The sequence below is a fragment of the Orycteropus afer genome, unplaced genomic scaffold (genome assembly GCF_000298275.1).
Source record: "Orycteropus afer afer isolate SDZICR_OR568_19922 unplaced genomic scaffold, OryAfe1.0 scaffold00120, whole genome shotgun sequence".
Lineage (NCBI taxonomy): Eukaryota > Metazoa > Chordata > Mammalia > Tubulidentata > Orycteropodidae > Orycteropus > Orycteropus afer.
In genome coordinates, this window is record NW_006921707.1 from 1,283,264 (window position 1) to 1,300,921 (window position 17,658).

Here is a 17,658-nt window from a genome sequence, read left to right on the forward strand (position 1 = left end):
GAGGTGGTGGGTGCTCTGGGAGGAACGGTTGGAGAAAGGACTGGAGGGAGGCAACATGTCTGGCCTGGCAGTAATAGGCCTTGGGTTACTGCTGGTAACCCTGTCTTCCCTTTGTGGGATTAGAGGAGGTCAGAACATGTGGCCTCCTTGCCGTTTTTGCAATGATCTACATTTCTTAAGCTGAAAGAACTGAAGAAAAAAAATAAGCCTTGAGTTGCAGTATTGAAAGATTTTATGGGCAAAATATTGAATAATGCAGTGAACATCAAAAGAAGAAGGAAGGAATATACAGAATCACTGTACCAAAAAGAATTGGTTGATGTTCATCCATTTTGGAAGGTGGCATATAATTGAGAACCAATGGTATAGAAAGGAGAAATAGAAGCTGAACTGAAGGAAGTGGTGAAAAACAAGACTCCAGGAATTGACTGGGTACCCATTGAAATGTTTTAACAAACGGATGCCACCCTGGAGGCATTCACTTGGTTATGCCAAGAGATTTGGAAGACAGCTACCTGGCCAACTGACTGGAAGAGATCCATAATTTGTACGCATTTCAAAGAAAGGCGATCCCACAGAATGTGGAAATTATCAAGAAATATCATTCATATTGCACACAAGTAAAATCTTACTGAAGATAACTCAAAAATCGTTGCAGCAGTACATTGACAGAGAACCTCCAGATGTGCAAGCTGGATTCAGAAGAGGAGATGGAATGAGGGATATCGTTGCTGATGTCAGATGGATCTTGGCTGATAGCAAAGAATACCTGAAAGATGTTTATTCGTGTTTTAGTGACTATGCAAAGGCATTCAATTGTGGGACTCACAACAAATTATGAATACCATTGAGAAGAGTGGGAATTCCAGAACACTTGATTGTACTCATGAGGAACCTGTACATAGACAAAGAGGCTGTTTTTGAACAGAACAAGGGGACACTGCATAGTTTAAAATCAAGAAGGGAGTGTGTAACAGTTGTATCCCATCACCATAGTTACTTAGTCTGTATGCTGAGCAAATAATCTGAGAAACTGGACTATATGAAGAGCGTGGCATCAGGATTGGAGGAAGATTCATTAACAACCTGTGTTATGCAGATGATACAACTTTGCTTGCTGAATGTGAAGATAACTTGAAGCACTTACTGATGAAGATTGAAGAATACAATCTTCAGTATGGATTGCACCTCAATATAAAGAAAAAAAAAAAAAAACCCTCACAACTGGACCAATAAGCAGCATAATGATAAATGGAGAAAAGATTGAAGTTGTCAAAGACTTCATATTACTTAGTTCTACAATCAACACCAGTGGAAGCAGCAGTCAAGATATCGGATGACCTATAGCACTGGGCAAATTGGCTGCAAAAGACCTCTTTCAAGTGCTGAAGAGCAACGTTGTCTCCTTGAGGACTATGTTGCACCTGACACAAGCCATGGTATTTTCAATTGCCTCATATGCATGTGAGAGCTGGACAATGAATAAGGAAAACCAAAGAAGAGTGGATGCTTTTGAGTTTTGGTTTTGGAGAATGCTGCAAGTACCATGGACTACTAAAAGAACTAACAAATCTGTCCTGGAAGAAGTGCAGCTGCAATGCTCCTTGGAAGTAAGAATGGCCAGACTTCATCTCACCTACTTTGATCATATTGTAAGAAGAGAGTATTCCCTAGAGAAGGATATCATGCTTGGTAAAGTGGAAAGTGAACAAAATAAGGCAAAGCCCTCAACAAGGTGGATTGACACAGTGGCTACAATGATGGGCTCAGGTATAGCAGGGATCATAGAGCTGGCATAGGACTGGGCAGTATTTTGTTCTGCTGTACATAGGGTCACTATAAGTTGGAGATGATTTGATGGAACCTAACAACAACAAGAAGAACAACAGAACCATACTCATTTATCATTGTACAGTTCTGTAGGTCAGATGTCTGGAATGACATGGTTGGATTCTCTGCTCAGGGCCTCACAAGATCCAAATGAAAGTACAACCCAGCCTGGGCTCTTTTTGAAGGCCCTGGAGGAAAATCTTCTTCCAGGCCCATTCAGGTTGTTGGCAGAATTTAGTTCCACACAATTATAGGACTAAGATTCACATTTCCTTATGGCTGTTGTTTAGGGATTGTTTTCAGCATCTGGAGGCTGCTCACATTCCCTGGATTATGGCTCCCTCTCTCTTCAAAACCAGTAATGACTCATTGAATCTTTCTCATGCTAAGAATCTCTCAATTCCCCTGCTGTTGGATCTCTGATTTTAATGCTCAGCAAAGAGAAATCTCTATAAAAGCTTCTGTGATTACATAGGAGCAATTTAAATAACACAGAGTATCTCTCTAATTTAAAGCCAACTAGTTAGCTGTTCGGGAGCTCTGGTAGCATAGTGGCTAAGACACTTGCCTGCTAACCAGACGGCTGGCTGTTCAAACCCACCAGCCACTCCTCGGAAGGAAGGTTGGGCGATCCTACTTCTGTAGTGATACTGCCTCAGAAACCCAAGGACGGGTTGCTATGAGTCGGGTTTGACTCGACGGCACATAACAACAACAACAACAACAACAGTTAGCTGCTCTAGTGGTGGAGTGCCTAAGGCATCTGACTGCTAACCAGAAGGCTGGCTGTTCAAACTCACCAGCCACTCCTTGGAAGGAAGATGGGGTAATCTACTTCCATAGTGACACTGCCTTGGAAACCCAAGGAGTGGTCGCTATAAGTTGGAACCAACTCAGTGGCAGTGATTTTTGTTTTTTCTTTTTCTTTTTTCTTTTGGTTAGTAACTTTAATTACATCTGCAAAGTCCCTTCTGGAATGTAATGTAACACATTCATAAGCATGATACCAGGTTATGAAAGTTATGGGGCTCAAATCGTCTGTCTTAGAAAGATCAGAATAGATGTAGAAAACATTGACATGTAATTTTCCTTGCACATCTGAGTTGTATTGCCAATGCATTTGTGAACCCATTATATGTTAAATAAAAATGAAAACTAATGATTAGCAAACTTAATTTTGCTTGATACATCAAAAAAGACTAGAAAGAAGTATATTAACATATTCTGAATCTCACTGCCATTGAATCTATTCTGACTCATAACTACCCCTACTGGGTTTCTGAGGCAGTAAATCTTTATGGAGGTGATTGCCCCATCTTCCTTCCATGGAGCAGGTGGGTTTGAACTGCCGATCTTCTGGTTAGCTGTCAAATGCCTTAGGTACTGCTCCATCAGAGCTCCTTATACTAACATATTAACTATGGTTATTTCTGGGTTGTGAGTGTAGAGTGATGTTAGTCTTTCCTTTCTATACTTTTTACATTTTTATTATTTTTCTCCAGTGAGTATATATAATTTTAATGGTAGAAATTCAATATATATTTTATATATTTCTGAAATGTGGCTTCAGGATCAAAGAATAAGAAAATTACTAAGCACAATATGAGCCCTTCTTTTCAGCAATAAACATAACTTGAGTGATATATCAGATCTCTTGCTTGTAAAATTTTCAGACCTAAATCAAAATATAAAATTCAAAGTACAGTGCTGTGAAAGTGCTTTGCTGTCAGTTCAAAAAGTGTAGTGTATCTGAACTTAAACCCAGAAGATGGTAATGCTTAGCTAAATTAGAGAGAGACCCCAAATTAAAGGATTTAAACCCTATTACAAAAGATTTGAACCCTAATCTAGCCCTAACATTTTGGGTATATACCTCATCAATTTTAATAAAAGCAGTTGGTCACATTGAGTCTAAATGTCACACTGACTATGAAACTATTACCAAGAGTTTTTTTTTAGATGGTAGCTTTAGGCAAGGACAGTAGTGGTTGAGTCATATGAAAGTAGCTGTTGCCCATATTTCCTAGCCAACATTTGTACTTCATGGTATGACTAGTCAAGAAAGATAACATTTTCCTCACTTATACATATGCACATATATTCCACAGATTAACAGTTTGCCCACGTGATCTCATGCGAATAGACTCATACTAACTTAATGTTAAGTGTGTACCAACCTCACTTGTGTGAAAGTAATTATGTACTTGAATGTTTTGAGTGAGATTACACTCTTTCAGAGTTAAACAAATAAATAAATAAAACTACTAATAGTGTTTTGTTCTTAAAATACAGTTGTGGCTATATATAGATGCAACATTTCCTTAATTCTGTTCGTTAATACTGCTATTTTCTGTCACAATTATACCCATAGCCATACTTTAGGAAATGTCTATCTTTGAATTTATGAGACATATTAATAATACCAATCATTTTAATCCGATAAAGGAAGTTAAATTATGAAATAGTCAAATAATTGCTTAAAAATTTATCTGTAGAGATGATAAGGAGACCTGATGGTGATGTGGTTAAGTGCTCAGCTACTAACCAAAAGATCTGCAATTTGAACCCACCAGTTGCTTCACAGAAGAAAGATGAGGCAGTCTGCTTCCATAAAGATTATAACCTTGGGAGGCTATATAAGGCAGTGCTATCTGTCCTATAAGGTTGCTATAAATTGGAATCAATCCAACAACAGTTATGTTTTTGTTTTTTTTTAAATAGAGATAGCAACCTACCAAACCAGAACTATTCACTGGGTCTTGTCATCAATTTATATATTAAAGTTCAAATTTCAAGTTAAAAAAGATTGAAAGAGTCAATTTATCATGAGGAAAGTGTAGGATTTTCAAAACCCAGATTTCTTAGAAGCCAATCATCTTGTAATTGAGAGAAAGGGCATGTCCCACTATCTGTTTTTAATGTAAAATCTTGTCGAAACAGTGCACACATATTCATGTCAGTAATCTATAATTGATTTTACCCTATAATGGCAGAGCTGAGTAATAGGGACAGGAATTGTAAAGGCATAAAGCCAAAAACATTCACTATCTGCCCCTTTAAGAAAAAGTTTAATGACTCCTGTTGATGGGCATGGCTAAATTCCTACTGTTTTTACTGACTTTCCTTTTAAAAAATATATGTAAATGTACGTCCACAGTTACTATGTAGAACGGGGTATGAAAAGGGACTTAGTGACAGCTAATTACATTTTATTTACCAAAGTAGGGTCCTAAACCTAATCACTTCTGATAGTGTTTTATAAAAAAAAAGCAGAATATATACAGAGAGATACACACACACGGGGAGAACACATGCCAGTTGAATATCTTCTACAAGCAAAGGAATGTTGAAATTTCTGACAGATACCAGAAACTAGGAGAAAAGTCCACAGAAGGAGTGCAAATGTACAAGACCCAGATTTGAACTTGCAGCCTATGGAACTGTGAGAAAATTAATTTCTGTTCTTTAAAGCCACTGACATGTGTTACGTATTGTTATAGCAGCATTACAAAACTAAGATACCAACTAAAATTAAATGATACAGCATGGTTAATATTTATTTCAAAGATTCACAAAATTTATACAACAAAAATGACCATGATATACATATAATGTTGGGAGTTTTGGTGACTTAGTGGTTAAAGCATTTGGATTCTAACCAAAAGGTTAGTAGTTTGAACCCACCGGCTGCTCTACAAGAGAAAGATGAGGCATTCTGCTTCAGTAAATGTTTATAGCCTGGAAAATCTATGGGGACAGTGCTACTCTGTCCTATAGGGTTGCTATGAGTAGGAGTAAACTTGATGGCAGTGGGTATATATGTCACTCTAGGCAACCTTTTTTTTTTTTTTTTTTTAAGAAGGGAGAGAAAAAAAAAAAAAAGCTTTTTGTTTAAAAATCACTTAAGTAAATGTTTTGCCCTGTTGGTAATTACTAAAAGATAAAAGCACTGAAGTATTGGTTGTTTTTGTCAAATAAGAGGGGAAAGTCCATCTAGATTGAGAAATGGGGAGAGAAATTAGCTTAACTGAAATGCTTTCTGGGATTTGAGCATAAGTATTATAAGAGCAGCTGAGAAAACTTGAGGGTAAAGCACTGTTCCAGGTTAGAGATTCCACCCAACCAAGAAAAATATTTCAAAAAATCTGTTTTCAAGACAATTTCCAAAGTCTCACATTCTTGAATTATTTTCTAAATTGAATGGCATATGTTTTCAACTAGGTTTTTCAAGAAAGTTTTGTGGGTGGTATTTTCTGAGTTCCTGCATATTTATTAGTATAATTTCTATTGCCTTCATTCATTAAAAAAAAAAGTAATAACCTGTCCCTCACATAACATGGAGTCACAGCATTTTCCTTCAAAAATCAATAGTTGTTGTTCCATTGATTTCTGCCATTAAGCCCTACACAGAAGTGTAAGGTCACCTTGATTTTAGCATGAAGAAGAAAAAAAAAAAATGCAGACTCAGTCTTCTTTTCTCATGTATAAGTTTTCACGTTAATTTATTTCCTAAACACTCAAATTACTTAATAGTTTCCAATTCTCCACCCTGCTAACCTAACATCTTCTCTCTCATCATTTTGATCTTTCTTTATTTTTGTTCAGCACCTGGGAAGAGCTCACCGTGTCTATCTTCCACGTTACGGACACAATTTCTCAGAGTAAAGTCTGTGCTTTTCCACTGTAGATTTAATTTGGCTTCTGTACTTTAAAATTACATTATTCCATCCATTGTATTTTTCATCTTGGCCTTTTCCTCTTAGATGGCCCTTTTCTTAGACTCTCTGATTCTGTTTTATGTTAACTGTATCTTCTTACACTCTACTGAGACTGCAAGTCAATTTGCCTACAAATTTCTTCTATTTCCCTTTTGAGTCATTGGAATGATTTTTCCCTTTTTTTGAATGAAATTTTAAAGATTCATTGTTATTTTTTATTTTTAACACATTCTAATCATGAGGTATTTATACAAAAAAGGTGTTAAAGAAAGGAAAAGATATGAAACAAGGTGGCCATCATACACCCAAGTCAATTTTCGGAATCTGTGAGGCTTTTAATTGCTTTGAAATGGGATTTTCTTCTTTGAGCAGTCTCCAATGTACACTGATAACAATTTCTAGTTTTGTCCTTGGAAATGGTACTTTATATTTAGAGACACTGCTTCTTTGTCTCCACTCAAACTGCCCACCAGCTCCTTCCAGGTGTTTGCATTTGTTGTTGTTGTTGTTGTTCTGTGAATGCATATGAAAAAAGAGATACAGAGAAAGTCTAGAGAACAGGGTGAGTGGACAACACTTCAGAGTGTTAAGAAAACCACAGTAATTATAGTGGCTATGCCTGTTAAAATGAAATGCCTTAATAACCTTTTTTCTCCTTCTTCACTACTCATTATTCCTTCCTAGGGTTTCCTGTCAGTGAATGGATAGAGTCAGAGAGATATCAATGGAATTGGGAATAGAGGTAGGGATTGGGCATAGCACTGTGGAAGACTCAAAAGTAGCAGACAAGCAGTAGAAAGACAACTACTTAGTCTTTAATATGCTTCTAAACCAATGACAGTGAAAAAGAGGAAGATCCTCAATGAGATGTGTTGACATATGGATCCAACAATGAGCTGCAACATAGCACTGATTATGAGAATGGTGCAGGACTGGGCACAGTTCTGATGTACATAGGATCAAAATGAGTTGGAACTGACTTGATGATGCCTAACAACAACAAACTAAGGATAAAGGGGAAAAAAAAAAAAAGAATGAAGCAGAAGCAAGAGTCTTTGTACTTTTGCGCTATTAACTTGTTGGATTTTCAGATGACGTAGTATTAATGGCCCATCAACTAAGATTTTCAACCTCAAAATACTAACCTAAAATTAGTACAATTTCTCCAATACCATGCCAATAGGTTTCAGTGTTTTTATGAAGTGCCATCATTTTTATTTTCTGTATCTTTGCAAGTGCTTTATTTTGAAAGCCCTATGGATCACAACAGTCCAGCCACAGGATTGGGCAGCTTTTTGGCCAATCGTGCATGGGGTTTACATGAGTTAGTGACTTCTCAACAGCGGCTAACAACATATCAGATCCAATTAAACAGGTGTCATTTTATAAACCAAAAATCAAACTCATTGCCATCGAATCAGATCCGACTCATAGCGATCCCTCCTTGGGTTTCCGAGGTGGTATCACTAGGGAAGTATATTGCCCAACCTTCCTTCTGAGGAGTGGCTGGTTGGTTTGAACAGCCAGCCTTCTGGTTAGCAGTCAAATGGCTTAGGCACCACACCACCAGAGCTCCTGTAATTTTATAGGGTAAAGTTTATTTTGCTAACTTCTTAAATCTGCTTTATCTGGGAAATTCTTTCTCATCCTATTGTTCTCAGCTGATATATAGGAGCTAGATCTTGATTGACACTTCTAACTTGTCCACTAGGGGTCTCCTTATTTTGTAACCCTTATAAGAAGCAGTTACTCCTTCAAACCCTTAATTATGAAATGATGATATTTTCAGGGCTCTAGTTGGAGTGGTTTTTAGTGCCCAATGGCCAAGAATGCAATTATGTTGAGGGTGATGATTCCAGCAAGAATTCAAAGGTCCAAATTCCATGCCCCTCTACTCTAACCACACAAGCTTACTTATCCTTTCTGGGAATTTGTTTCCCCCATAATCTACTTATGGGAGCTCTGGTAGCATAGTGCCTAAGGCACTTGACTGCTAACCAGAACGCTGGGGGTTCAAACCCACCAGCCACTCCTCGGAAGGAAGGTTGGGCAATCTACTTCCATAGTGATACTGCCTCGGCAACCCAAGGAGGGGTCACTATGAGTCAGGTCTGACTTGAAGGTACATAACAACAACAACAACATAATCTACTTACAGTCCTAATGCTATGTCAAGATGATATTGAAAACTCATTTCAGAATAATTTCGCTTGTAAAATGCATTATTGCAGCTGACTCTTATGTAGTTCTCTTTGATTCTGTTCCTGGATGCTGGGCATGTTGCGGTATCTTTTGCCTGAGTCAACACCACTTGTCTAATCGCTGTGGCCTGGTCATCCTCACTCTGCTACACTCAAACCTCTACCTCCTTATCTGCTTTTCAGTCTTTATGACCCTATATCAAAATCATTGTCTTAAAACCCATGCTCCTGCTAATTTCCCTTAAAATTCAGGTTCTGTTTTCTTTGCTTTTTTTCTTAAGCTTGGATTTGTAGTATTTTTGTGGTCATTCCTATGCTGAGCAATTTTGTCAATGTCTGCCAGTCTTCACTTGCCCTGTCCCTGGGAATTTTAGAGCTTGCAAAAAAAGGTACAATATTATTATGTAATTGTGTGTATTAATGTGAACATAAGCCAGAATTCCAACTTTGAGACATTTCACACTCTGCTATGTACTTCAGCAATTACAGAATGTTAACTCTTACAAATAATTGCTAATTTTCTGAGATTTAGAGCTTTGACAGTGTTTAATGCTGTATTCAGGATTTTTAAAGTCACAAGCAGCTTATAAAGCAAAGAAACAAATTGTTTGATTTGTCATGGCTCAGAGAATATTCTTATTAACCAATCAGTTCACAAGTGCTTCTGTCTTATTATAGCAATTAATTTCACTTTGTTCTGCAACAATATGTACACTAGCATAGCACATTTTATCGATCTTCTCAAGGAGTTTGTGGACAAACAATTATCTGAAAATCTTGTTACAGATGAGACATCTAAAGAAGAGTCAAATAGGAATTTTTTACAGAAAGATTCACCTTAAGCAGATGTGGTAGAGACCCTGAGAATTATCAGCAAAGCCAAAGCTCAGGTTATTGTCTACACACCAAACTGTCCAATAGAATTACAGCATGAGCTATAAAAGATAGTTACAAGATGTAATTTTAAATTTATTAGCAGTCATAGTTAAACAACTTTAAAAAGTGAAATTAACATTAATATTATATCCACAAAAAAAACAGTCTTTTTGTATGTTAAGAATTCAAAAGCTGGTATGAATTTTACATGTACAGTTCATCTCAGTTGAGACCAATCACATTTCAAGTGATCAACAGGCAACTATGCTAATGGCCACTGTAGTGGACAGTGTAGGTCTAGATTTTTATCTTGTCATTAGATCTTAAGAAAATTTTATTATTGTGAGAGGCAATCATAAATGATTTTCTCTTACCGACACAAGTCTTCTTTTATGTGAAGGGAGATCAATTCCTTAGGAATATGAAAAGAAAGTATGCTCTCTGACATCTGCTCCCGGATTCGCATCCACTTATTATCAGAGGTAGGAAATCTATATAATTTACACACTGGATTCTTTAACACTGGGATAGGGGGGAAAAAAAAAAAAGGAATAGTTAAATTATAAATATATACATATCTAATACAGATCAATTAGGAAAATGGATAATCAGGGTGCCAGTCTAATTATTTGGTCAAAAATTTGCTTTTTTATTATAAAATATATTTGTATTTTTAAACTTCTAAGAATTTCATTTTACATCTTTAATTTTTCAATAACTTCTAGGACATCAATTTTTTATTAAATTGAAATATATATACATCAAACTCTAATTCATAAACATGGTAACTGAGTCTCTAATTTACTACCAATTAATTCCTTCTAAATTTAATACAAAGATAAATGTATTCATAAGTATAGATGAGCAAATGTACATACATGCTTCGGCCACATGTATTTCTGAATTTCTTCTCATTACCCTTAGTCAACTTTACCTACTTACACACTAAGTGGTAATCTTTATGAGGTGCCAGCCATAGTGGCACAATAGTTAAGTACTTAGTTGCTAACCAAAAGCTTGGCAGTTTGAACCTACCAGAGGCTCCATGGGGGAAAAGACTTGGAAATCTGCTTCTACAAAGATTATAGTGAAGAAAACTGTATGGAGCAGTTCTACTCTACCACATGGTGTGGCTGTGAGTTGGACTTAACTCAATGGCATCCAACAACAAAAGCTTTATAATATTGTTTCAGAGGTTTATAAATGTCTACCAAAAATAACATATCTAAAATTATAGAAATGTTCATTCATTTGACTTAATATTGATTAACATTCAAATATTGTGAATATTTTGGTGCCAATGAGTCAGAAGCACATTTTCCTAAAACCACATATGCTCAGGCACAAGGCAGGGAGACCATGAAGAGACTGTGGATTAAGAGTGGATGGGCAATGATCAAGGGGGACAAGTAATAAGGTCATGCAACCAAGTTTAGATAGTTGGAAAATATTTAGTATTTGATACTGTTTTGTGAGACCAGTACTCTCACCACAATTCCAAGACATGGATTACAGGTCAGAACTTTATTTCCAGTTCTGTTTGGCAATGAATGTTTTTGTTACACTCATATACCAAAACTTAATGGGCAATAAAATATCAGATAAATCACCACTCAAGGTTCTATAATTATTTTGCTCCAGTTTACCAATAAAGTCCATTAACAATGGAAGTGATAGTAAAACGGATGTATGGTTTTAACCGAAAAACAAAGTCACTGCCATCGAGTCAGATCTGACTCACAGCAACCCCTCCCGTATCACTATGGAAATAGATTGCCCAACCTTCCTGAGGAGTGGCTGGTGGGTTTGAACTGCCAGCCTTCTGTTAGCAGTCACATTCCTTAGGCACTACACCAGCAGAGCTCCCAAATAATACTGAATATAGTTCTTGGATGGAGTAGCTCTGGTGGCATAGTAGGTAAGCTCTTGACTGCTAACAAGAAGGTTAGCAGTTCAAATCCACTAACTGCTCTGAATGTGGAAGATGACAATTTACTTCCAGAAAGATTTACAGCCTTGGAAACCCAACGAGGGTTGCTATGAGTTGGAATCAACTTGATGGAAGTGTTTTTGTTGTTGTTGTTGTTGTTTTTAACAGTACTTGGGTAAGGCCTCCTTAATGTATAGGAAACAACAGTCATTCAGAATTTTAGGATTATATAAAAACTTATTTCATTCACTACTCAGATAAAAAACAATATATTTTTGAACATTAAGATGAGGAGTTACTCATTCAGTTATCTGCAATTATCTATTCCCAGAATTATAACGTAGACCTTATCATTGTCAGATTTGGTACCACATCAGAAATCTTGATTTAAACATTGCATTCTTCAACCAATAGATATACATCTGGCAGCAACTTTACTCAAGTAGGCTTCTACCCTTTTAACACAAATTAGAAAAGTCATTTTTCAAAAATACCACAGAACTTAGAAGACAGTAGAATATTCCCAGTATGTTGATAGAAAATATTTAAAAATCTAGAATAGTATGCACAATCAAATTATGTGTTTAAATAAAGATATTTTAAAATAAATCAAAGCAATTTGCTATTGTTAGTCATAGTTTTGTTGTTGTTAGGTGCCATTGACCAACTCATGTACAACAGAACAAAACACTGCCTGGTCCTGCGCATTCCAGTTATTGCCATGCTTGAGCCCATTGTTGCAGCTTCTGTGTCAATCCATCTTGTTGAGGGGCTTCCTCTTTTACACTGACTCTCCACTTTACCAAGCATTACATAATTCTCCAGGGATTGGTCCCTTCTGATATGACCAAAATATGGAGGATGAAGTCTGGTCATTCTCGCTTCAATGGAGCTTACCAGATATACCTCCTCCAAGACAGATTTGATCCTCTAGCAGTCCATGATACATTCAATATTTTTAATCAACACCACAATTCAAATGCTTCAATTCTTCTGCAGTCATTCCTTACTCATTGTCTAGCTTTCCCATGCACATGAGGCATTTGAAAATACCATGGCTTGGGTCAGGATCATCTTAGTCTTCAAATAGATATCTTTCTTCTTAAACACTTTATAGAGGGCTTTTCCAGCACATTTGCCCAATACTTTGCTTGATTTCTTGACTGCTGCTTTGATTGGTGTTGATTGTGGATCCAAGTGAAATGGAATCCTTGGCAACTTCAATCTTTTCTCCATTTATAATGATGTTGCTTTTTGGTCCAGTTGTATTTTTATTTTTGTTTTTTTATGTTGAGGTGCAATCCATACTTAAAGCTATAGTTTTTGGTCTTCTTCAGGAAATGCTTAAGTCTTTACTTTCAGTGAGTAAGGTTATGTCATTTGCATACTACAGGTTGTTTATAAGTCTTCCTCAAATCCTGATGTCATGTTCTTCATATAGTCTGGTTTCTTGGACTATTTGCTCAGCATACAGTTTATAAAAGATAAATTCAAGATAAGGATAGAATTTATGTTAAGAAGAAGTGGGAAAAATTTGAGTATATATAAAAAATATTAAATGTATAAAGCAACAATACCTTCGTCACTGAATTAAAAATATAAATAAAACTAATGAATGAGATGACAACAGCACATGAGATCACAGGGAAGGCAGTTGGAATTAATTTGTGCTTAGCTCTTAATCCACTTGTCTGTTAGTGTGTTGTACTGTGGTGGCTTGCATGTTGCTGTGATGCTAGAAGCTATATCATAAGTATTTCAAATATCAGCAAGGTTCTCCATGGTGGACAGATTTCAGTGGAGCTTCAGAGTGAGACAGAATAGGAAAAAGGATCTGGTATTCTACTTCTAAAAAAAAGTTAGACACTGAAACATTATGAATAGAAGCAGAACACTGTCTGATATGTGGCAGAAGATGAGCCCCTCAGGTTGGAAAGCACTCAAAATGTACTGGGTAAGAGCTGTCTCCTCAAAGAAAAGTTGACCTTAATGACACAGATGGAGTAAAGCTTTCAGAACCTTCATTTGCTGATGTGCTATAACTCAATCTGAGAAGGAACAGCTGCAAGCATCTCTTAATAATCAGATTGGAACTTGCCAAAAATGAAATGGAATGCTTGCAGATTGAATCCTAGGTATTAGTGAGCTAAAATGGGCTGATATTGGCTGATTTGAATTGGGCAATCATGTGCACTACTATGGTGGGAATGACAAATTGAAGAGAAACAATGTCACATTCATTGTCAAAAAGAACATTTCAAGATGTATGCCGAAGTACAACACTGTCATTGATAGGATAGTATCCATATCACCTCAAGGAAGATGAAGGAGGCCTTGTGATATAGTGGTTAAAGCACTCAGCTGCTAACTAAAACTTTGGCTGTTCAAACCAATCAGCTGCTTCCAGGTAAAAGGTATGGCTTCTGTAAAGATTTGCAGCCTTGAAAACCCTAGGGGCAGTTCTATTCTGTCCTATAGGGTTGCTATGAGTCATACTTTGATTCTTATGGGCTTGTTTTAATTTTCTTCAGCTTTAACTTGAACTTTCATATGAGCAATTGATAGTCTATTCCTCAGTCAACTTCTGGCCTTGTTCTGACTAATGATACTGAGCTTTCCCATTGTCTCTTCCCACAGTTGTAGTCCATTTGATTCCTGTCCATGAAAAAAAAGTATAACCTTGAGTTTATCCAACCAGAATTTAGAGAGACCATCTGAAGAATAGATTTGACAAACTGAACAGTAATAACTGCAGATAAGATGAGTTGTGGGATGGTATCTAGGAGGTTGTATGTGAAGAAAGCAAAAGGTCATTAAAAAGACAAGAAAGAAAGAAAAGACCAAAACAGATGTCAGATAAGACTAAGAAGTTTACTCTTGAATAGAGTAGCTAAAGTAAACGGAAGAAATGGTGAAGAAAAAGAGATGAATGGGAGGTTTCAAAGGGCAGCTCAAAAAGAGAAGGTAAAGTATTATAATGAAGAGTGAAAAACCCTGAAATTTGAAAGCCAAAAGGAATGAAGATGCTCAGCATTTCTCAAGCTTAAAGAACTGAAGAAGAAAATTCAAGGTTCGAGTTACAATGTTGACATATTCTATGGGCAGAGTATTGAATGATACAGGGAACATCAAAAGAAGAAGAAAAGAATACACCAAGTCTCTACAAAAGAGAATTACTCCAGTGTTCTACCACTCCAGGAGCCAGCATATGATCAAGAACCAATGGTACTGAAGGAGGAATTCTAAGCTGCACTGAAGGCGCTGGTGAAAAACAAGGTTCTAGGAATTGATGGAATACCAATTAAAATATTTCAACAAAAAATGCAATATTGGAAATGCTCACTCATGTATGCCAAAATATCTGGAAGACAGCTACCTGGCCACCTGACTGGAAGAAATCACTATTTATGCCTATTCCAAAGAAAGGTTATCCAACAGAATGTAGAAATTATCAAACAGTATCATTATTATCACATACAAGCAAAACGTTGCTGAAGATAATTCAAGATGATTCCAGAAGTACAATGACAGAGAATTGCCAGAAATTCAAGCGGGATTCAGAAGGGTACACAGAACAAGGCATATCATCATTGCTCATGCCAGATGAATCTTGGCTGAAAACAGAGAATACCAGAAAAAATGTTTATCTGTGTTTTATTGACCATGCAAACACATCCATCTGTGTGGATCATAACAAATTAGTGGTAATGTGGTAGTTAATGTTATGTGTCAACTTGGCTGGGCTTGCTTTTGAATGTCTGGGCAGCTGGATGTAGTGATTCCCCATGATGAGACTGGTAATCAGTTTCGTGGTGGAATCTGCTGTGAGCAGCTGAGTAGCTGCCTTAGGCATATGGTCTGCTTCTAGTATATTAGAAGCTTTGAGAAAGGTCTCTGAGCTTTTTGGGACACTTGGACCCTGCATGTACCTGAGTCTTCATTCAGCAGGTTGTCATGTTGCCTGGCAATCTTAAGACTGTTTCTGTACTTGAACTAGTCGTTTGCCATGTTGCTTAATAATCTTAGGGCTGTGCCATATTACTTGTCAACCTTGGGTTTGTAAGCCTCAGCAGCCAGCAACTGCCTGAGTTAAGAGAAGCCTCCAGCTCGAGTAGTCCAGCAGCAAAAGGCAGAGTTGAAGCCCAAGGTTGAGCAGCCTTCACTTGGACCCTAGAGCTAGCACTTTGAACTTGGACTTGTAGTCTCCTAATATGTGGGAGAATAAATCCTTGTTTGTTAAAGTTGTACATTGGTCGTATTTTCTGTTAGAGTAGCACTAGAGAACCAAAACTGATAACATTATAAAGAATGAGAATTCTTAAATACTTAATAGTGCTTATGTCAAACAAAAGAAGGTTATACTGCACGGTTTCGAATCAGAAAAGGTGTGAGTCAGGGTTGTATATGTTTCATCATACTTATTTAATCTGTATGCTGAGTAAATAATCTAAGAAGCTGGACTACATGAAGAAGATCATGACATCAGGATTGGAGGAAGACTAATCAACAACCTGCAATATGTAGATGACATACCTGGCTTGCTGAAAGTGAAGAAGTCTTGAAGTATTTACTTATGAAGATAAAAGACTACAGCCTTCAGTATGGATCACACCTGAACATAAACAAAAAATATAAAGGAAACAAAAATCCTCACAACTGAGTCAGTATGCAACATCATGATGAACATGGAAAACAATGAAGTTGTCAAAGATTTTATTTTACTTTGATCCACAATCAATGCCCATGGAAATAACAGTCAGAAAATCAAGCAATGCACTGCATTGGGAAAATTCACTTCAAAAGACCTTAAAAGGTTAAAAGCAAAAAAGATGTCACTTTGTGGACTAAAGCAGACCTGATCCAAGCCATGGTATTTTCCATAACCTCATACGCATATAAAAGCTGGACAGTGAGTAAGAAGGCCAAAGAAGTATTTACATATTTGAATTATGGTATTGACAAAGAATACTGAATCAGCAAACCTGTCTTGAAAGAAGTATACTCCATAGTAGTGATATGGCAAGACTTCGTCTCATGTCCTTTTGATACATTATCAGGAAGGACCAGTCCCTAGAGAAAGATATCACGCGTGGTAAAGTAGTGACAGCAAACAACAAAAAAAAAGGAGTTGGATTGACACAGTAGCTGCAACAATGGGCACAAGCATAGCAATGACTATGAAAGTGGTGCACGACTAGAGAGTGTTTCGTTCTGTTGTGCACAGTGTCACTATGAGTCAGAGCTAACCCAATGGCTTCTAATAACAACAACTACAAATTCTTAATATCACTTGGGATGAACTTAAATCATAGCCTTTGTTATATATTTAATAAAATAATCCAGGATAATCATCATCAAAATGGAAATATAAAAGGAAAAAAAAAATAAAACAAAAACAAAACCCAGCAATATAAAGAGGTTTTAATAAAAGAGAAGGGAAATGAAACAAACAAAGAAAAAATCAAAACAATAGGAAGCAGTAAATAAAATATCAGAAATCCAAAAGTATTAATAATTGCATTTTAAAAAAATTGTCCTAAATGTTCAATTTATTTAAAAGATAAATTTTAAATATAAAGATAAATAACCCTAACAATTAAAAATTTACTTACATGCTCTTGTAAAAGATACATCTCAAATATGAAGACACACAAATTTTGAAAGTAAAACGATGGTGAAAGATATAAAAACAGACATCTGGTGTGGTTACATTAATAAAAGATAAATAGGAGTTAATTTATAATGCTGCTCTATAGCCATATGGGAACATTGTGTTATTAATCTCAAATTCTAAATTTATCATTGCACTTTTGCAATTATTGAACTAATTATAAGCCAGAGTGTCAAACTTTGAATGGCTCAAATGTATGTATAAAATGATCTTCTACTTACTATGAGTGCACATCTTTTGAAAAAGAGCTGCAATCATAGTATAAAATCTCATGTTGTTGTTGTTGTTATGTGCCGTCAAATCAGACCCGACTCATAGCAACCCCTCCTTGGGTTTCCGAGGCAGTATAACTATGGAAGTAGATTGCCCCATCTTCCTTCCAAGGAGTGGCTGGTGGGTTTGAACCACCAGCCTTCTGGTTAGCAGTCAAGT

General features: G+C 36.5%; 1 protein-coding gene across 1 annotated transcript in view; it reads right to left on the reverse strand.

Annotated features, from left to right (window-relative positions):
- The window catches only part of INPP4B (inositol polyphosphate-4-phosphatase type II B), a 601,242-nt gene that overhangs the window by 228,264 nt on the left and 355,320 nt on the right, over positions 1 to 17,658 (reverse strand). The window contains exon 10 of the mRNA XM_042781432.1: positions 10,000 to 10,147. Coding sequence (XP_042637366.1) covers positions 10,000 to 10,147 — 148 coding nt within the window. The remainder of the gene's footprint in view (positions 1 to 9,999; positions 10,148 to 17,658) is intronic.